At 37.7% G+C, this 22,990-nt stretch overlaps 1 protein-coding gene across 11 annotated transcripts in view; it reads left to right on the top strand.

The window, feature by feature from the left end:
* Positions 1-22,990, top strand: part of BRCA1 (BRCA1 DNA repair associated) — a 70,154-nt gene that overhangs the window by 28,047 nt on the left and 19,117 nt on the right. For 6 of the 11 annotated variants that reach the window (XM_020886528.2, XM_070479446.1, XM_070479448.1 and 3 more), the window contains 4 exons: positions 9,212-9,383; positions 16,597-16,723; positions 18,494-18,681; positions 21,321-21,631. In XM_020886528.2, the coding sequence (XP_020742187.2) occupies positions 9,212-9,383; positions 16,597-16,723; positions 18,494-18,681; positions 21,321-21,631 (798 nt within the window). Of the gene's footprint in view, positions 1-9,211; positions 9,384-16,596; positions 16,724-18,493; positions 18,682-21,320; positions 21,632-22,990 lie in introns of those variants that run through there. The other 5 variants (XM_020886533.2, XM_070479450.1, XM_070479447.1 and 2 more) reach the window with 3 other exon arrangements.

Below are 22,990 nucleotides of genomic sequence, written 5' to 3' on the forward strand. Positions count from 1 at the left end.
AGGGTATGTTTCTTCTCAGTACCAAATTGTTACCTACAGAGTTCTCTTCTTATTAGAGACTATCTAACCTTTCACTGTTTGATGAATATTTCTTTCTGTTTTTTCTTTGTTAATCAGCTAGTTATTTGTTCTTTAGTGCTGATAAGTCATATTTTTTTAAAAAAACGTACACAATTTTACTTCCTGTACCTAGTGGTCAACATCCAATATTTTGGTTACATGTGAAGGGTGTAACAGCTTTGTCATATCTACAGCATTTGGTAACATAACCATTTCAGTGTTCCTGGCAGAATAGTCTCCTAGAAAAAAGCCTTCTCTACTGAAAATTGACATCATAGTCCTCACAGAACCTGGCTTTGTCTCCTAATTTTTATGTTGTAGAAGTGGCACCAAACTTTTCAAGTTCTTATATTCAAAAATTCATGCTCATCTCAGCTTATGTTTTTAGAGTACAAGCACAGTGATTGCTGGTGTGATACTGAAGAGAGTTCTGTACTTGACTATGTTACTTATTTCTGAACTATGATATACACATTCTTTTTTTTTTCCCCCTTTATTTCATTTTTTTTTTAAAATTTTGGCTGCACTGGGTTTTTGTTGCAGCATGTAGGCTTAGTTGCCCTGCAACATGTGGGATCTTAGTTCCCAACCATGGATCAAACGTACATCCCCTGCACTGGAAGGCAGATTCTTAACCACTAGACTGCCAGGGAAGTCCCAATGCACATTCTTAAGGTGGAGATATCTGGACTACCAGGAATCATTCTGCCCTGACTTCTTTTTCTCACCAAATCTTAAATACACCTTCAGCTACTAGCAAGTGAATGACTTTTTTTTTTTTTTCTGAACTTCCTAAAATGCCAGATTAGTTAAAACTGAGAAAAGCCATATAAACTTATATATGTGCATCATAGAAAACCTAGAAAATACAAATAAAAATCATTTACGGAAGAACCTTGAAAACATCATTAAGTGAAATAAGCCAGGTACCAAAGGACAAATAGTGTATGATTCTACTTTTATGAGGGACCTAGAATAGTTAAATCCATAGAGACAGAAAGTGGAACTTGGGGGTGGGAGGAGGGGAAGTTATCCTTTAACGGGCCCAGGGTTTCAATTTGGGATGGTGAAAAAGATATGGAGACAGATACTGATGATGGTTGGACAACGATATGAAAATACTTTATGCCACTAAACTATATACTTAAGGATGGTATATTTTATCACAGTTTTAAAACTCACCCAAAGAGAATGGTTTGGTAAATTTTAACATTTTTCTCTGGAAGCATACACAAAAGATAGGTAATAGAAGTTGCCTTCAGGTGGGGAAATAGATGATTAACAGAAGGAGAAAGCCTTATTTTTCTCTGAATATCCTTTTTTGTCTTGAATTGTATATCATGCCCTTGTATTAGTTATTTTTAAAATTAAATTCTGTGAGTTAAAAATCATTACTATTAACTTATTGGCATATATTCTTCCATTCTTCCTATTGTACGCAAGGGTATGTGTTGTGTGTATACCTTATTGTTAAAAATCATTCAGTTATATAATATATTTCAATTTAAAAATTTAAAAAAATAATTCCGTTAATACTGTACATACTTATATTGTTTTTTAAATTAATTTATTTTAATTGGAGGCTAATTACTTTACAATATTGTGATGGTTTTTGCCATACATTGACATGAATCAGCCACAGGTGTACATGTGTCCCCCATCCCAAACTCCCCTCCCACCTCCCTCCCCAACCCATCCCTTTGGGTTGTCCAGTTGCACTGACTTTGAGTGCCCTGTTTCATGCATCAAACTTAGACTGGTCATCTATTTCACAAATGGTAATATATATGTTTCAATGCTATTCTCTCAAAACATCCCACCCTCGCCTTCTCCCACAGAGTCCAAAAGTCTGTTCTTTATATCTGTGTCTCTTTTGCTGTCTCTCATATAGGGTCATCATTACCATCTTTCTAAATTCCATATATATGTGTTAATGAAATGTATTGGTGCTTTTCTTTCTGACTTACTTCACTCTCTATAATAGGCTCCAATTTCATCCACCTCATCAGAACTGATTCAAGTGCATTCTTTTTAATAGCTAAGTAATATTCCATTGTGTATACGTACCACAACTTTCTTATCCATTTGTCTGCCGACGGACATCTAGGTTGCTTCCATGTCCTAGCTATCGTAAACAAGTATTGTAAGTGCGGCAATGAACATTGGGGTACACATGTCTCTTTCAATTCTGGTTTCCTCAGTGTGTGTGCCCAGCAGTGGCATTTCCGGGTGGTATGGCTGTTCTATTTCCAGTTTTTTAAGGAATCTCCACACTGTTCTCCAGAGTAGCTATACTAGTTTGCATTCCCACCAACAGTGTAAGAGGGCTCCCTTTTCTCCACACCCTCTCCAGCATTTATTGTTTGTAGACTTTTTGATAGCAGCCATTCTGACCGGTGTGAGGTGGTACCACATTGTGGTTTTGATTTGCATTTCTCTGATAATGAGTGATGTTGGGCATCTTTTCATGTGTTTGTTAGCCATTTGTATGTCTTTTTGGGAGAAATGTCTGTTTAGTTCTTTGGCCCCTTTTTTGGTTGGGTTGACAATCAATTTGATTGGGTTGACAATTATTTTTCTGGTATTGAGCTGCATGAGCTGCTTGTATATTTTTGAGATTAATTCTTTGTCAGTTGCTTCATTTGCTATTATTTTCTCTCATTCTGAAGGCTGTCTTTTCACCTTGCTTATAATTTCCTTCATTGTGCAAAAGCTTTCAAGTTTAATTGCGTCCCATTTGTTTATTTTTGTTTTTATTTTCACTACTTTGGGAGGTGGATCATAGAGGATCTTGCTGTGGTTTATGTCAGAGTGTTTTGCCTATGTTTTCCTCTAAGAGTTTTATAGTTTCTGGTCTTATATTTAAATCTTTAATCCATTTTGAATTTATTTTTGTGTATGGTGTTGAAAAGTGTTCTAGTTTCATATCTTTTACAGGTGGTTGACCAGTTTTCTAAGCACCACTTGTTAAAGAGATTGCTTTTTCTGCATTGTATATATTTGCCTCCTTTGTCAAAGATAAGGTGTCCATAGATGCGTGGATTTATATCTGGGCTTTCTATTTTGTTCCACTGATCTATATTTCTGTCTTTGTGCCAGTACCGTACTGACTTGATGGCTGTAGCTTTGTAGTATTGTCCGAAGTTAGGCATGTTGATTCTTCCAGTTCCATTCTTCTTTCTCAAGATTGCTTTGGCTATTCCCTACAAATTTTGAAATTATTTGTTCTAGTTCTGTGAAAAATACTGGTAGCTTGATAGGGATTGCGTTGAATCTATAGATTGCTTTCAATAGTATACTCATTTTCACTATATTGATTCTTCCAATCCATGAACATGGTATATTTCTCCATCTATTTGTGTCATCTTTAATTTCTTTCATCAGTGTTTTATAGTTTTCTATATATAGGTCTTTTGTTTCTTTAGGTAGATTTATTCCTAAGTATTTTATTCTTTTTGTTGCAATGGTGAGTGGGATTGTTTCCTTAATTTCTCTTTCTGTTTTTTCATTGTTAGTGTATAGGAATGCAAGGGATTTCTGTGTATTAATTTTGTATCCTTCAACTTTACTATGTTCATTGATTAGCTCTAGTAATTTTCTGGTGGTGTCCTTAGGGTTTTCTATGTAGAGGATCATGTCTTCTCCAAACAGTGGGAGTTTTACTTCTTCTTTTCTAACCTGGATTCCTTTTGTTTCTTTTTCTTCTCTGATTGCTATGGCTAAGACTTCCAAAACTATGTTGAATAGAAGTAGTGAGAGTGGGCATCCTTGTCTTGTTCCTGACTTTAGGGGAAATGCTTTCAGTTTTTCGCCATTGAGGCTAATGTTTGCTGTGGGTTTATCATATATGGCTTTTATTATGTTGAGGTATGTTCCTTCTATGCCTGCTTTCTGAAGAGTTTTTATCATAAATGGGTGTTGGATTTTGTCAAAGACTTTCTCTGCATCTACTGAGATAATCGTATGGTTTTTATCTTTCAGTTTGTTAATGTGGTGTCACACGTTGATTGATTTGTGAATATTGAAGAATCCTTGCTTCCCTGGGATAAAGCCCACTTGGTCATGATGTATGATCTTTATAATATGTTGTTGGGATCTGTTTGCTAGAATTTTGTTGAGGATTTTTGCATCTGTGTTCATCAGTGATATTGGCCTGTAGTTTTCTTTTTTTGTGGCATCTTTGTCAGGTTTTGGTATTAGTGCAATGGTGGCCTCATAGAGTGAGTTTGGGAGTTTACCTTCCTCTGCAATTTTCTGGAAGAGTTTGAGTAGGATAGGTGTTAACTCTTCTCTAAATTTTTGGTAGAATTCACCTGTGAAGTCATCTGGTCCTGGACTTTTGTTTGTTGGAAGATTTTTTATTCAATTTCTGTGCTTGTGATGGGTCTGTTAAGATTTTCTATTTCTTCCTTGTTCAGTTTTGGAAGGTTATACTTTTCTAAGAACGCCTCCATTTCTTCCAAATTGTCCATTTAATTGGCATATAGTTGCTGATATTAGTCTCTTATGATCCTTTGTATTTCTGTGTTGCCTGTTGTGATTTCTCCCTTTTCATTTCTAATTTTATTGATTTGACTCTTCTCCCTTTTTTTCTTGATGAGTCTGGCTAATGGTTTGCCTATTTTATTTATCTGCTCAAAGAACCAGCTTTTAGTTTTGTTGATTTTTGCTATAGTCTCCTTTGTTTCTTTTTCATTTATTTCTGCCCTGATTTTTATGATTTCTTTCCTTCTACTAACCCTGGGGTTCTTCATTTCTTCTTTTTCTAGTTGCTATAGGTATAATGTTAGGTTATTTATTTGATTTTTCTCTTGTTTCTTGAGGTAAGCTTGTATTGCTATGAACCTTCCCCATAGCACTGCTTTTACTGAATCCCATAGGTTTTGGGTTGTTGTGTTTTCATTTGTTTCTATGCATATTTTGATTTCCTTTTTTATTTCTTCCGTGGTTTGTTGGTTATTCAGAAGCATGTTGTTTAGCCTCCATATGTTTGTATTTTTAGCGTTTTTTTCCCTGTAGTTGATCTCTAATCTTACTGCATTGTGATCAGAGAAAAGATGCTTGAAATGATTTCAATTTTTTTAAATTTACCAAGGCCTTATATTGTTTTACTATGTCACTAAATTTTCTTGAGTGAAAATTTGAATTGAGGGTTGAATATGAGGGTTTCAGGTCAAGATACACAGTTTGCTATCATGTACAGCACTGTAGTCTTATTGTGATAACTAAATAATTTGCCCATATCCCCAATGACTTCCTTAGGATGGAATTTTGGTGTTTGACACGTTATTAATTCTTCTTTAGAAAGACTGAACCAAGCTGTGCTCTTCCAGCCCTGGTAATAATTGGTAGCTCTCATTTCCCTATACCTTGGCCAGCACTGGGTAGTATCAAGTTTTAAACTTCTAAGTCTTGGCATTGCTCTGAGGACTGTAGGTAGAGGGCTTGTCTTATCTTACCTGTTTTCTACATGGAGCAAATCCCTCTAGGACTGAAGCCTTTTGGAGTCAGACCACTGCCTGTTCTCTGCGTGAACTGTCGCCAATATTCTCCACTTCTGCAGGATTGCCGCGGTGACTTAATTCATGAAAGGATTTAAGAGGCCTTTTCTTTTTTATCTTTTTTGGCCATGCTGTACGGCTTGCAGGATCTTAGTTCCCCAACTGGGGATCGAACCTGTGCCTGCTGCAGTGCGAGCATAGTCTTAACCACTGGACCACCAAGGAATTCCCTAGGAAGCCTTTTCTCTGTTTGCAAGTCCTATGATCTTTTCTGGGTGTGGGTTTGGGGCTCTGTCAACATGTCTTTCACCTTTTTATACCTTGTGTTTTAGAATTGTGTCTGGTTTCTGATTCCATCTGCTTTAGCCATATTGTGGAATATATGACATTCAATAAACTAAACTATCTCCTTGTTTTCTTTTTTTTTTTTTTTTAAATTTTTATTAGTTGGAGGCTAATTACTTTACATCATTACAGTAGTTTTTGTTATACATTGAAATGAATTAGCCATGGATTTACATGTATTCCCCATCCCAGTCCCCCCTCCCACCTCCCTCTCCACCCGATCCCTCTGGGTCTTCCCAGTGCACCAGGCCCGAGCACTTGTCTCATGTACCCAACCTGGGCAGGTTATCTGTTTCACCTCCTTGTTTTCTATATTTCTGATCTTACTCCTAGAGATGTATCTATTTGTTCAAGATTCATTTTGTAAAGTGTTTTTATCAAGCATCTACCCAAAACAGAGCCAAAGTCAGATTTCAGGGCTAATTTAAATTTAGAGTAGTGCCAACAAGCAAAATGATTGAAATGGGATCTTTTCCTAAAGTCTGTTTATACAGAACTGGGGAGACATATTTAGGGGATAAATGCTAATTCAGTATCATTAGTGTCTGTTCTTTATCAAAGACTGATTAACTAAATTCATTAATTCATGTCTGCATTAAACACTTACTAAATGCTTACTGTCTGCTGGGTGTTTTGAATACAAGAATGCTTAAGGAAGGATTCTTCCCACCTTGGAGAGTCAGGTATTACACTTTGGTATACTAATACATCAGCAATATAAATGAAATAGACTGAGGAATTACGTTCCTGATAGGAGATGTATTTATTAGTGGGGACTTCCAAAGGAGATATTCAAACTGGACCTTAAAAGATGAGAAGAATTTTTTTTCCAGGTGGGAAGAGAAGGGAGGCAGTAAATCGAGGCAAAGACACAGACTCATGAAATTCTCAGGAAGCACAAAATTGTGACTGAAAAATAGGGCATATGTGGTGGTTTGGGGAGAAATAAGAGGTAAGATCAGAGTATGAAGGCGTATTTTGAATGCTGTACTTAGGAACTTATCATGAGAGCAGTAACAAGTAATAATTATATAGTATTCAGAAAGTGTTAACTTAGTATCTGAGCAGTGGCAAACTACTAAGCTCCTAATTAGAAAAGAAGAGATATGATAAACATGGCTTTTAGGGAACCTTAGCTGTAATGAAAGTAGAGATCAGAGTAGCAGAGTAGAAATAGATAAGAAAAGTAGGACTAATTCAAGAAAAATAATTCTAATCAGGAAAAAACCAATTTGGGTTTAGTCTGCCAAATGTATCTGGCCAGTTGCCTATAGGGGAATTTGTCTAAGTTATGAAGTAATTGCTTTGGAAAAACCTAAAGGAAAGTTATCTACCTTTATTCTCCCATTATTGTTAATATTTTCTGATTTTATAACCTATTTAATGGCCACAGAAGTTAGAGGTGATGACCATGACAGTAGTGACCAATAGAGCTCCTGAACCTCATCTGATATCTGTGATTTTATCCCAGATTACTGTGGTGAGCCCTTGACTAGGATCCAATCAGTGATGGAACTACTCAGAAGCACCACGTGGTGGCAATGGTGCTGCTGTGGACACTCTGGCAGCACGGCAGTCTCAGGGTAGCAGTAGAAGCCTTTGTGGAGCAGGGAATGCATTTACCAGTCATAAAAACCTCCTAAAAACTGTGAATTAAGTGTAGTGGGAGAAAGTAGATGACTTGTTTTTAGTAGAGGGCAAAGTCATTTGCAAGGATCTGAAGAAGGAACAGGATGAAGCAATTTGTATTTCCCCAGGGTTTGCTGGCAGCCATACATGCTCCTTCTAAGAGTAATGAAGAAATGTACATTTTGTGATTTCCCTGGTAGTACAGTAGATAAGAATCCACCTGCCAGTGCAGGGTTTGATCCCTGGCCCTGGAAGATTACACATGCCACACAGCTGCTGAGCCCATGCTCTAGAGTTCACGAGCCACAACTAACCGAGCCCACACACTGCAACTACAGGAGCCCATGTGCCCTAGAGCCCATGCTCTGCAACATGAGAAGCCACTGCACTGAGAAGCCTGTACACTGAAACTAAAAAAAGCCCTCAGGTAGCAAGGAAGACCCCACTCAACCAAAAATAAATTTAAAAAATTTTTAAATAGAAAATAAACATATATTTTGGAGAGCGCCTTACGTACCTGATACTTTGCTAATCAAAAACTTTAGACTAAGCAGGTTTCTTCTTCATCTGGAGAAATAAACATCAGGAGCCCCATAAGCAACAGGAGCCTGTTATCTTCAATTGAAAACAGTAACACCTTACAATTTCCAAGTGTTCTTTCTGTGGGCCCCTTTCTTCTAGCAGATTCTTCTTGGCGATGGATCTCTAGGTACCCTGTCACTGTCTGGAATGGCAGCACCATGAGAGCTGTATCCCCAGTCTGTGACAATGCGTAGCACATAATAGGTGGTCAGCAAATAGTTAAATGAACAGATAGATAAGTTAATGAGTTAACTCTGTGCTCTTCCTGTTAGAGATAAATGTTCAAAGAATCCTTGAAAAGGAAGAGACCTCACAAGCCAGAAATCAGACATTTTTATATGGACTAACTCTTATGCTAATTTTTTTTCTCTTAAACAGTACTCTTTATTTTTACACAAGGCAGTATAAAATGAGGTAGTTCTTCAAAGTGTGACTTGGAACTCAAAAATCCACCCTGAGTGTGAAAGAGCAACTCTATGACCCCATGAACTGTAGCCCTCCAATTTCCTCTGTCCATGGGATTTCCCAGGCAAGAATACTGAAATGGGTTGCCATTTCCTTCTCTAGTCATGCTAACTGTAAATACCAAAAGTACTTAAGTACCTTAATTATTTCTTCACTCCCTAGCATTAAAAGAAAATAACTAACTTCAAAAGACCATCACCATTGGGAATTTCCTGATGATTCAGTGGTTAAGACTCTAAACTTCCACTGCAGGAGGCATGGGTTCGATTCCTAGTTAAGGAACTAATGCAGCATGCCAAATAATTAAATATTTTCTTAAAAAAGACATCACAGTTGGGACTTCCCTGGCAGTCCAGTGGTTAAGACTCTGCGCTTCCACTGGTAGGAGATACTTGAGAGGGTTTGAGAAATTTTTCTTCCTCCTCTAACATTGTTTTGAAATAATTTCATGGGCATTAATTGTGTGAATATGGTCAAATTAAAAGGTGTTCAGCCAGAACTCATAATTCCATATGAGGTGATTTCAGTTCCCATGCTAAAATTAATTGGTTTGACATATTCTTGCTTTCTGGCAAGTTTCTATTGTAAAAGCATATGACTTTCTTGGTTTCATTTTCTCATGTCTGCAGCAGAGGGATACCATGCAAGATAACCTACTAAAGCTCCAGCAGGAAATGGCCGAGCTGGAAGCTGTGTTAGAGCGGCACGGGAGCCAGCCTTCCCACAGCTCTGCTTCCCTCACAGATGATTCTCGTGGCCCAGAGCACCTGCTAAATCCAGAGCAAAACACATCAGAAAGAGGTTTGTAATACTGGCCAATCTCTGTTACCTTAAGCAAAATTCTTCCCTCTCTAAGCCTTTGTCTCTTTCTGAAAGGTATGAACCCAGCACCAATATTTTATGATCTTTGCTCAGCATGTATTTGCTGAGTCACGTGGTGGGAAATCTTAGAGCCTTACTTGTAGTTCCTGCTTACAACTAATTTGCCATTTAGAGGGACCAAGAGTGTCAGTAAGTGTTGCTCTCTGACTACCCACAGTAAGAAAATGCTATGGGGGTGCCCACAGGGACCTGAATATCATGGGGCAGGCTGGAAATAGGTGACCCCATCATTTTAGAAAGCTTACTAAAAACCACTCAGACTTACTTCTTATAACACTGGTGTCAGATCACAAAACTCTACTTAATGTACTTTTCAGTTTGTAGAGAGAGATGTCTGTACATACTTCATGAGCTTCCCAGTTGGCTCAAGGGTAAAGAATCCATCTGCCAATGCAGGAGACAAAAGAGATGCAGGTTTGATCCCTGGGTCGGGAAGATCCCCTGGAGAAGGAGATGGCAATCCACTCCAGTATGCTTGCCTGGGAAATCCCCTAGGCAGAGGAACCTTGCAGGCTGCAGTCCATGGGGTCGCAAGAGTTGGACTCGACTTACATACTCTAGGAACTGCACCTTTGATCCACAGAAAGCCCAATTATGCAGTAAAGACAAGTGCTTTATAACAGCATGACTGTTATCACCAAGACAAGAGGAGGCATTTGGAGTAACTGGGCAGGTGGAGTTCTGAGCTGGAAGAAGTGACCACCGATCTGAGGAATAACCTCACATAAATGAAAGTGAGATGAAAATTTGAATCTTAATTGGAAAAGGCCTGTGAAAGACAACACATCAGTCATTGTTCTAAATAGGGGTAAATATGTAGACACACAGATAAAATGCCAGACACAGGCCTGGGTTCTGGGGAGAGCTGGCGCTTAGGAACTGGCAGGTGTGGGGGGCCCTCCCACAGTGCTCTTTACAGCTATCTCAGTGATAGCCGTCTAGCTAACTTAGTGTTAAAGTCCCTTCGTCATTGCTCCTTTGATCAGTGCTACAGGGGACGAAGGGCCTTCATTTGAGTCTTTCTAGGAACTCTGCTCTTAATTATTCAGTAGAGTGGCCTTGATTCTAGAGTGTGCCTTGCAGTGTTTTTATGTTCAGAAACAGTAGCTCATGCATGAGAAGCTAGGAACCCTGTTGCTATGGCAGTGGTTCAAAATGTATTTCCTTAAATATGTTCTTTATGACTTTGTCTTCATTTAGTTCATCTCCCAGATAATGGAGCCCAAAATCTCAAACCCATCATAATTCTCTTTGGTGCTTCCACCATCTTTAATCTAAAAACAGATGACTTTCAGTTTTAATGCACCAGATATAAAATGTTATTGTCTGGCTTTGAATATGTCTGTAAATTTGTTATCTCATCTTTGTGGGGAGGGTGTTTATTTTTTCCTAAAGATCTATACACACAATGTCTGTGGGTTTTTTTTTTTAATTTGTTATAGTTTTATATATTCTGTTTTAATTTGAATTTGACAAACTCTGAAAATTTCTTCCTAATCTCTATATAAAACATTTTTCTTTAGAGAAACCTTTTATTCTATCCTTTGTAATAAACATATTCATTGGTCTGCTTTCTCATGAAATTATAACATCCTCAGAAGGTAGTGGGTAAATGTTGAGAGGAGGGGAGGAGAGGATTATGAGAAGTTCCCCATTAAAAAAAAGTTCCAACTCCACAGGGAGTGTCTGCCATGACCGCTTTTATTTGCATAACTTGAATATGTTGTTCAAAATGCTGAAATGCTACTTCTCAGGATCACCCATAACCACAGTATTTTTTAATCGTGATTTTTAAGTCTGATTTTTCCAGTCCCATTTTACCCTGTTAGGCCGTTACTTTTTTTAGTACCCCTTATTAACTTTTAACAATATCTAATTTGTCTTGCATATTGTTTAGAGTTCCTTATTACCTCCCACTAGAATATAAGATCCATGTGGGCAGAGAACCCTTACACCTGTGCCTGGAACACAGTAGGTACTCAATAAATATATATTTTTTAATATATTTATTTATTTGGATGTGTTGGGTCTTAGTTTCAGCAACAAAGTTGTGGCACACAGGCTTTCTAGTTATGGCTCATGGGTTTACTTCCTGGCAGTGTATAGGACCTTAGTTCCCCGACTAGGGATCGAACCTATGTCCCCCCTCGTTGTAAGGTGGATTTTCAGCCACTGGACCACCAGGGAAGTCCCCTCAATGAATATTTTAATTCATTTGATTAAAACCCTGAAGCCCAGGGACTTCTCTGGTGATCCAGTGGCTAAGACTCTACACTCCCAAAACAGGGGACCTGGGTTCAATCCTTGGTCAGGGAACTAGATCCCACATGCCTCAACTAAAGATCCTGCTTGCCACAACTAAGACCCAGCACAGCCAAGTAATAAATAAATATTAAAACAAACAGAAAACAAAACTCTGAAGCCCACTCTAGAGTTACTGACAGAAAATTTCTGGATATGGATTTTGGAGTTTTGTGGCTTTAGTTCTGAAACATTTTGAGCATCAACTTAATAACAGCTTAAGTTTTGTGTCTTTTTCCCTCTTAAATTGGTGTGATTCTAACTGAAATTCAAGGAAACTATTTTTTTGGCCACAGTGCATGGCATGTGGTATCTTACTTCCCCTACCAGGGATCAAACCCACATCCCCTGCATTGGAAGCATTGGAAGTCCTCAAGCAGCTTCTTAATCCTGGGAAAAAGAGTTCTGTTTACCTTCAGCTGTATTAAGATAACTTGTTTTTTAAATAAATGTTTTATTTTTGAATAACTTTAGATTTGCTAAAAAGGAGCAATGATAGTACGGAGAGTTCCTGCAGGAACCCTGCCCCTTTCCTACTTTCCGGTTCTCCTAACGTCTCACATGCAGTTCAGTTCAGTCGCTCAGCCGTGTCCGACTCTTTGCGACCCCATGAATCGCAGCACACCAGGCCTCCCTGTCCATCACCAACTCCTGGAGTCTACTCAAACTCATGCCCATTGAGTCGGTGATGCCATCCAGCCATCTCATCCTCTGTCGTCCCCTTCTCCTCCTGCCCCCAATCCCTCCCAGCATCAGGGCCTTTTCCAATGAGTCAACTCTTCGCATGAGGTGGCCAAAGTACTGGAATTTCAGCTTTAGCATCAGTCCTTCCAATGAACACCCAGGACTGATCTCCTTTAGGATGGACTGGTTGAATCTCCCTGCAGTCCAAGGGACTCTCAAGAGTCTTCTCCAACACCACAGTTCAAAAGCATCAGTTCTTTGGCGCTCAGCTGTCTTCACAGTCCAACTCTCACATCCATTCATGACCACTGGAAAAACCATAGCCTTGACCGGACGGACCTTTGTTGGCAAAGTAATGTCTCTGCTTTTTAATATGCTCTCTAGATTGGTCATAACTTTCCTTCCAAGGAGTAAGCGTCTTTTAATTTCATGGCTGCAGTCACCATCTGCAGTGATTTTGGAGCCCAAATAATAAAGTCTGACACTGTTTCCACTGTCTTCCCATCTATTTCCCATGAGGTGATGGGACCAGATGCCATGATCTTAGTTTTCTGAATGTTAAACTTTAAGCCAACTTTTTCACTCTCCTCTTTCACTTTCAAGAGGCTTTTTAGTTCCTCTTCAATTTCTGCCATAAGGGTGGTGTCATCTGCATATCTGAGGTTATTGATATTTCTCCCAGCAATCTTAATTCCAGCTTGTGCTTCTTCCAGCCCAGCATTTCTCTTGATGTACTCTGCATATAAGTTAAATAAGCAGGGTGACAATATACAGCCTTGACATACTCCTTTTCCTATTTGGAACCAGTCTGTTGTTCCATGTCCAGTTCTAACTGTTGCTTCCTGACCTACATACAGGTTTCTCAAGAGGCAGGTCAGGTGGTCTGGTATACCCATCTCTTTCAGAATTTTCCACAGTTTATTGTGATCCACACAGTCAAAGGCTTTGGTTTAGTCAATAAAGCAGAAATAGATGTTTTTATGGAACTCTCTTGCTTTTTTGATGATCCAGCAGATACTGGCAATTTGATCTCTGGTTCCTTTGCCTTTTTTAAAACCAGCTTGAACATCTGGAAGTTCACGGTTCATGTATTGCTGAAGCCTGGCTTGGAGAATTTTGAGCATTACCTTACTAGCATGTGAGATGAGTGCAATTGTGCAATAGTTTGAGCATTCTTTGGATTGCCTTTCTTAGGGATTGGAATAAAAACCGACCTTTTCCAGTCCTGTGGCCACTGCTGAGTTTTCCAAATTTGCTGGCATATTGAGTGCAGCACTTTCACAGCATCCTCTTTCAGGATTTGAAATAGCTCAACTTGAATTCCGTCACCTCCATTAGCTTTGTTCATAATGATGCTTTCTAAGGCCCACTTGACTTCACATTCCAGGATGTCTGGCTCTAGGTGAGTGATCACACCATTGTGATTATCTGGCTCATGAAGATCTTTTTTGTACAGTTCTTCTGCATATTCTTGCCACCTCTTCTTAATATCTTCTGCTTCTGTTAGGTCCATACCATTTCTGTCCTTTATCGAACCCATCTTTGCGTGAAATGTTCCCTTGGTATCTCTAATTTTCTTGACGAGATCTCTAGTCTTTCCCATTCTGTTGTTTTCCTCTATTTCTTTGCATTGATCGCTGAGGAAGGTTTTCTTATCTCTCCTGGCTATTCTTTGGAACTTTGCATTCAAATGGGAATATCTTTCCTTTTCTTCTTTGCTTTTTGCTTCTCTTCTTTTCACAGCTATTTGTAAGGCCTCCTCAGACAACCGTTTTGCCTTTTTGCATTTCTTTTCCATGGGGATGGTCTTGATCCCCGTCTCCTGTGCAATGTCACGAGCCTCCGTCCATAGTTCATCAGGCTCTCTGTCTATCAGATCTAGTCCCTTAAATCTATTTCTCACTTCCACTGTATAGTCAGTCATAAGGGATTTGATTTAGGTCATTGCCATGGTACAATTGTCAAGACTAAGAAATCAACACTAGTACATTACTAGTAGTGAGTGAAACTCGACTTAATCAGATTTCACAAGTTTTTATTTAAGATTCAGTATTCTTAAAGATGATGAAAGCCCCCTTTCTAAGGTCTTTTTATCAAATGTCCTGTTCTCAGCCTAGATCTGCCCTACTGTTTATCTAAGGGTCATTCCCAAGTCTACATAATATTTTTGTGCAAATGTGTATTCTTAACCATTACAAATTATGTGTACTTCCCTCTGCAGGTAAAGCTATTTCATACCATGCACTTTGCTTTTTTTTTGCTTTTTGTTTTCCTCCTGAATTACCTGTTATTCATAAAGCAAACATTAGCATTTGTAACATCATAGTCTATTACAGATGAGATAATTTTCAGACATAGCTTTGCTGTCCTACAGTACATTCATTCGTGGACACTTAGGGCTTATCACAAATCAGATCTCTTTCCTCCCTCTTCAATGTCTTTTCCTTTGATTCTTCCCAATACTTTGCAACAATGCTTATTAGTACCTAATAGGCAGTCAGTAAAATTTATTAAATGTTTGGTCTGACCCGTACTCCCTACCCATGAAGAATATAACTAATGTTAAGGTCCACAGATGAAGGAATGATTTCAGGGGGGGATTACAGTACTATTCCAATACTTGGGCACTGGATCCCTGCTTCTATGAAAAAAGGATTAAGGAAAAAGAAGAGCAGAAAGATTTTTCCCTGTGTTTTTTTAGGTAATACTGAGTTATTGCATCCTAACTCAGGGTAGCTTATTTTCTTTGTAGTTCGGGCTTTATTGTAGTGAAAAGAGGAACTCGTATGTTAACTGTCCAGGTGATAGAATGACTTTTTAATATCTATGTTTGTGTCTGAGGCCTTTCCATTTCCACTCTCTCACTTTAAAGACAACTTAAAAAAAAAAAAAAACAACCCTTTCCAGTGGTTAATACTGTTTGATTTGTTTCCTTAGAGACTGCACATTACCTTCTATCAGTGATCACCCTATATTTAGGTGGAAAATGATGCCTATATTAAAAACACTTTACTTTCCAGTTGAAAGAAAAACCTGCTGGTTCATGGTTAGACCCTCCTTCGTTTCAGCACCTTACCTCCAGGGCAGGGTTCTTGTGTTCCTAGAAAGGCACGGGTCCAGGAAAGATGACTATAAAGGAAGCTATAAATAATGTATTTGAGGATTAACTCAGGAAATCAATGATTGTTTCCCCCCAGGCTACCCAGTGTCTTAAAAAATAGTGTAATTAATACAGCTCTTTGTTTACATTTTTCTGTCTAGATTTATGGCATTTGGCTTTCCTAATAAAAGCTCAAAATAAATTACAGTTGTCAGTGACTTTGTAATGGATAGAAGACATTTGTAATTTTTAAGTGTTTGTTTTTGTTTTTCAAATATTTCTGCCTTTAAGCCACTTTCTGGAAAGAAGTGGCACAATAATACATTTGGAGGAATTAATAAAAAGGATGTACCAACATGCCAGAACTTTGCCTTGGCTCTCTTCTGTGTTTTTTCCTTTCTTGTACCAGTTCATCTTTAGTTCCATATATTACTTCTAGTTTCCTTATCAGTCAACACCTTGAGTTTTTCACTTGTATTGGTTTTTCAGTTTATTATTTTCTTAATAATTAAAAATGTGAAGCAAAATGTCACCTCATTTTTTCTTTCTCATCTAACCCCTCCCTCTTGTTCCCACATACATGTGGAAGCTTAAACCCCATCCTGTACAACCTTTGATGTGGAGGCAAATAGGGATGGAGGAGGGGTATACTTTCTCTTCCCTGTTACATGAGAGCGTTTGAGTGTAGTTTGCAGCAGAGATGAAAATTCATTTCCTATTCTTGTTTCCTTATTCAGGGTCAAAAAATATAAATATATGATTTTTTCAACCTTGTCTCAGCTGGGTATCTTTATTTACCCAGTTTTAAAGTGCTCTTTTTTATTGTCATTATTGTTTTTTAGTCATTTCATTCCATTTGGTTCAGTATGGCTTGTGTTTATAAAATTCTGTCTGGTATACCTGTTTAAAAACCAAGTTGATTGTCACAGATTGCTGCTTTTGAAAAAAATCAATAGTCTCAAAAAAAAATCAATAATCTCACCTAAATGATCACCATCAAGACAAAGCAGTAAAGTTGATTTCTTTGTTTTCTCATTCCATTTAAAGCAATATTAACTTCAGAGAAAAGTAGAGACTATTCTAGAAGCCAGAATCCTGAAAGCCTCTCTGCTGACAAGTTTCCAGTATCTCTGGATAGTTCTACCAATAAAAATAAAGAACCAGGAATGGAAGGGTAAGAAGTAATAAATGTCAAGTCTGGGGAGCTGAGTAGCACCTGTACTGACATTAAACTCTTATTGTTAATTTTTTTTTGCCATACTTTCTCTAGGTTTTTGTACATAGACATTTCTAACCTCTCATTGCCCTGGGACACTTCTTTTGTTTAATTTCATCTTGGCTTTTTGGACCTATACCAGGCATGAGCTACAACATGAGGCATGCACAGTAGATCTACTCCTTCTCGATGTTATAATAAAATGGAGAACTAGTGAGGGGTGGGAGGGAAGGAGGTTCAAGCCCGGGGATATATGATTCACTTTGTTGTGCACCAGAAACTAGCAACAGTGTAAAGCAATTATACTCCAATTTTTAAAATGTTTAATATATATATAAATAATATGTATAAATAATATAAATAATAATATATATATATAACTAAAGCCTCAGTAAGCCTGGATGCTAAAGGTAGACTGCTCTAAGGCCGTACTTGCCCTCATTGAAGTTTTTGCCTTCCTAGAAAAAGTTCAGCTACTGATTTACCCCAGTAAATATTCAGAATATTTTTAAGAGATGTTATTCACATCATTACTGATATAAGACTATGAAACACTACCAAGTTTTAAAAGTACCTTCATTTGATCTTAATAACAGTGAAAGTAAAAGGACAAGTTCTGGACTATTATTCCAAATTGATAGTCCAGGAAAGAGTCTCAGAACTGATAGAATCACACATCTCACCACTCTAGAAAGAAAGGGAATTCATATGTATGGAGCTTCTACCAAATATACATCTATTTCCACTTATCTAACTGGGAATAGTGACACATTGTCAATGATGTAATCACACCATCTTTTTCAAGCCTGTTGAACTGAACTGAAGATCTATTTTTGAGGCTGGGTTCTTGGCCTGGTGGCTGTGGTAGTAAAAAGATTGGGCGTCCATAGGCACTAAACCCGTGTCTAGAGGTAATGACCTCATTGCCATGCTTTATCCAGTTGAGCTAATCACCCATTTAATATTTAGATGAAATATTCCTCTTCATCCTTCCCCACTCCAGGGTACCCTCCTGAGACTTCCATTAAAAAACCTACACATTGATTGAACTTCCTCCCTTTACTAGACTCTTGAGCAGCAGTTCAGGTCTTGCTCATCTTTAATCTGTGGAGCCTAGCTGTAATGCCCAATAATTGTTTGAATTAATTATCTGACCTCTGAGGTCCTTTAAATCTGTAGGTAAATATCTTATTCAGCAAAGTTCTAAACACCTGGAAGAGTAGAGTAATTACAATGTACATATGCTCTTCTAACAATATTTTATAGCTGATTTTTGTTTTTAGAGTGATTTTGGACATTGAAGAGGCAGGAGGTAGGGATGGTTCTATGAATTTTGCTAAAATTGGGTAGAAAGAATGAGTGTAACAATGTCAAAATTAATCAGTTTTTTATTTTCATGAGAGCTGATTCTCATACATTCATTTGAAATAGTGTATAAAATGTGAGTGTCAGTGGATAATATGATGAAATTTGCTGACATGCTTTTAAACAGCTAGGAGATACGCTGCCTCAGACCAGCACCTAAGGGGAGATGTTACATGTCAGCCCTGACATGTTGGCAGACATCATGAATCCAGTCTCCTAGCCATCTCTTATGTTCTCTTTCGCTAGTCATTCCCAATCTCTCTGACAGTGAGCTGTTTCACTTATGCCTTGGCTGTTCAGAAAGTGTGAAGAGTCCTTTCACAAGCTGCAGCAGTGGTTTTCTGCTTGCTTCCTTATTTCCAGGTCTTCCCCTTCTAAATTCCAGTTGTTGTATAATAGGTGGTATGTGCACAGCCACTCAAGGAGTCTTCAGGAAAGAAACTGCCCATCTCAAAAGGAGCCCAGTAATGTTGCTGACATGGAGGAGCAACAGCTGGCTAAGTGTGAGGCCCAAGATTTAATGGGGTCTTATTTGCCAAGACAAGATCAAGGTAATATTTCATCCGCTCTGGTGGAGAAAACACTTTTATTTTACTCTGAGTCTTACCTAAAGACATTCTGGGCAAATCAACTTTCTAATGTAGTAGTCTATCATGAATGCATCTGTTATATGTAAACCCATTAGAAAAATAGCTTGAATGTTAATCCAAGTGGAAAATTATTGCCACTGTTAATCTGTCTATATTGGTTTAACTCTAACAGTTTTGAGGATGAGAGAGTTCTTGGTACTGTCTAAATATTTTACTTCAGCTGTTAGATAAGAGTTGTAGGGTTCTAGGGTAAAGTTTTAGGCCTGTCCTTTATTGAAAAATGAGTCAGATCTCTAAGGTAAGCTCTTGTTTTACGAATTAATGAATATAAATTGCTATATATTTTATGCCTTATAAGTCACTATAACTGAAAGGTGTGTTTTATGGCTTGTAAATCAAGGTTTTAATCAGTAAAGAAAGTTTTAAATTACTCCTCAAAAACACAATTGTCATAAAAGGTGCTCTTAGGCACCTAAATGTATTTGGCCATATTCACAGGGGGTCTTTTTAGTAGTCTCATACATTCTACTTAGCTGTGCTTACTTGCTGACGTAGTGACATTTTCTGAAATGTTTTGGGGATGGTGTATTTTTTTAATTTGGTAATGATAGTAGCTGATAATTTATTGAGTGAAAAATTTAATGATACCATCGTAAGTAGCTGTCTCATTTTCAACCCTTTTTCCTTCCTTACAGAAGTACTAATATGTTCAGTACCAGATGGTTGGAGAATATAAGTAATAAAAAAGCCATTTCAAATTACCTATATTCTTGTCATCAATAATAAAATATGCTATATATCTTTAGTCAGTTTACATAAACTTTAATTTTTTAATAAAAATTCATGATCAGTATTTCTTTGCTATCTTTAACATATCAGAAGCAAGTCTTACTTTTTTTAAAATTTAAAAACATTTTGATTGTTTTTAGTAAATTATTAGTATTTGGTCCTTTTTTTTTTAAGTTTCAGTGATATAGGCAGTGCCAAAATCTTCACAAACCGTCAGAAAATTAAAGTATACATTTGAGTATAATTGAAACACTTTTCTGTATACCTGAAACGAATACAATGTTGTAAGTCAGCTCTACCCCAATATAAGATAAAAGTTTTTTTAAAGTATACATTTGAATCAAAACTATCCCCTAAGGACTAAAATAGATAAATGACGGAAATTATAGAAATCAGGCTTTATAATATTGCATCTAAGGGATTCTAAGATGCAAACATATTTCACGTTAAGACTGAAATAGGGTAGCATCTTAAAAATCAATGGTATCTTTGACTTCCCAGGTGGTTCAGTAAAGAATTTGTCTGCCAGTGCAGGAGACATGGGTTCAGTCCTGGTCTGGGAAGATCCTACATGCCTTGGGGGGGAACTAAGCCTTTTTACCACAGTTATTGGGCCTGTCCTCTAGAGCCCAGGAACCACAACAATAGCCCCCATTCACAGCAAACAGAGAAAAGCCCAAGCAACAAACAGAGAAAAGCCCAAGCAGCAACGAAGCACAACTATATATAAATAAATAAAACATAATTCCTTTAAAAAAATGGTATCTTTAAAAATTTTTAAGTTTATCTTTAATTGTGGTAAAAATACATAAAATTTACCTCTTAACCATTTTTAAGAGCTCAGCAATATTAAGTATACTCCCATTATTATGCAGTAGATCTCTAAAATTTTTCATCTTGTAAAACAAATTCTGTACCTATTAAATAGCAACTCCCTTTTCTCCCTCCCCGCATTCTCTGGGAGTTAGCGTTTTACTTTCTAAGAGCTTAGCTGTTCTAGATAGCTCATACAAATGGAATCATGCAGTATTTACCCTTTTGTGACTGACTTCTTTGATTTAGTATATTGTCTTCAACATTCATCCATGTTTGTAGCATGTGACAGGATTTTCTTTAAAAACCATGTGTGAGGGACTTCTCTGGTGGTCCAGGGGTTAAGACTCCATGCTTCCAATGCAAGGTGTTTGAGTTCTATCCCTGGTCAGGGAACTGGGATCCCATATGTCAAGCAGCATGGCCAAGACAAACAAACAAAAAAAAACACCACTAACAAACAAAAAAACTTCTATGTGTGTGTGTATCACATTTTCTTCAGTCATTTATCCATTGAGAGACATTTGGGTTGCTTCCACCTCTTGGCTATTGTGAATAATTCTACAATGAAGGTAAGTGTGTACATTTCTCCATTTTATTGTAATTCAATGGAATACATGATGAGTAAGTACTCCATTGTGATGGATGTGGCATGATTTTTTTAATCTCATTATTGGACATTTAGTTTGTCTCTAAAGCTTTACTGTTATAAACATTGTTGCAGTGAACCTTCCCATGACTACACTTGTGCAGACCTTTTTAACGTCCTTAGGATACATTTCTAAAACTAGAATTATTGACTGCCAGTATAAACACACAAGGCTTTTGCACGTTATGCCAGATTTCCTTTAGAAAAGTTGTCACTTTGCACATCTACCAGGTGTTATTAATGTACCCATTTTTCTGTTAACTAAATCTTTTTAATTCTTAGCAGACTAGATGTTATAATTCAAGATACATGGCCATATAGATTAAACTTCTTTCTTCATTCCTTCCAGAGGGAACCCCTTACCTGAAATCTGGAATCAGCCTCTTCTCTCAAGACCTCGAGTCTGATCCCTCTGAAGACAGAGCCCCAGAGCCAGCTCATGTTCATAGCATGCCACCCTCTGCCTCTGCACTGAAATTATCCCAATTTCGAGTAGAAGAATCTACCAAGAGTCCAGCTGCTGCTCACATTACTAATACTACAGGGTGTAACCTGAGGGAAGAAAGTGTGAGCAAAGAGAAGCCAGAAGTGATATCTTCAACAGAAAGAAGCAACAAAAGACTTTCTATGGTGGCATCAGGCTTGACCCCAAAAGAACTTGTGAGTGCCTCCATGTGTATTTCCTTAATAACCAAGCCTTCATTAACATACTGAAGATGTTTTTAAATGGATATTAACTATAAATAACCTATAGGAAGAAATCTAGCCAACAAGCTCATTTCTATGCAATTTAATTTCCATTACTAATTTCTAAAAATTTATACCTAGATAAAGCTATAGCATGAGTTATTTTTATATATATTTACTAAAGGAAATAGTTATTAAATATTAGCAGAAAAGTTAGAGTGTTGAGTATGATACAGAGCTTTTTTAATTTTAATTTTCTTTCTATTGAAAAAAACAAGTATAAGGCATCTTTTTCCTACCTTGAGTGAACTTACCAGCATGATTAACTAAATTTCAGCTGGTTCTAAGCACATCATCAGATAGTAGCATTTTTCCATTGCTTATTTATTTTTATCCTGGCTTATTACACTGTTTTGATGTTGCTGTTATACCATTATGGTAGAATACACACAACATGGAATTTACTTTCTTAACCATTTTTATGTGTATAGTTCTGTTAGTGTTAAGTTTATCACATTGTTGTGCAACCAGTCTCCAGAAGTTTGTTCATCTTGAAAACTAAAATTCTATACCTATTAAACAATAACACCGCATGCCCCCTGGCATCACCACTCTACTTTCTGTCTCTCTGAATTTGACTATTCTTTGTTGTTGTTGTTGAGTCGCTAAGTTGTGTCCGACTCTTTGCAACCCCATGGATTGCAGCACGCCAGGCTACCCTGTCCTTCACTATCACCCGGAGTTTGCTCAAACTCATGTCCATTGAATCAGTGATACCATCCAACCATTTCATCCTCTGCTGTCCTCTTCTCTTCCTGCCCTCAGTCTTTTCCAGCATCAGGGTCTTTTCTAATGAGTCAGTTCTTCACATCAGGTGGCCAAAGTATTGGAGCTTCAGCTATTTTCTCTATTGAAAAGATTCAATAGTGGATGTCATTTATTGCATGCAGAGAAATGATTCAGTCATTCTTAAATGAGGCCTCCCAGGTGGCGTTCATGTTAAAGAACCCATCTGCCTCTGATGCAGGAGGCATCAGAGATGCAGGTTCAATACCTGGATCGGGAAGATCCCCTGGAGGAGGGCATGGCAACCGGCTTTAGCATTCTTGCCTAGAGAATCGCATGGACAGACAGAGGAACCTGGCTAGCTATAGTCCATAGGGTCACAAAGAGTCGGACACAGCTGAGGTGACTTAGCATGCACACACTTATTCTTAAATATCTTTCTTGATATATCCTTCCTGGGATAGGAGCCATTTCTCATCCTAGCTTGTTGATAGGTTAGCAGCTCCACCTGATCTCTGTGGCCAGATGTGTCTCACTACTAAAATG

Source organism: Odocoileus virginianus, chromosome 17 (assembly GCF_023699985.2).
Source record: "Odocoileus virginianus isolate 20LAN1187 ecotype Illinois chromosome 17, Ovbor_1.2, whole genome shotgun sequence".
NCBI classification, from domain to species: domain Eukaryota; kingdom Metazoa; phylum Chordata; class Mammalia; order Artiodactyla; family Cervidae; genus Odocoileus; species Odocoileus virginianus.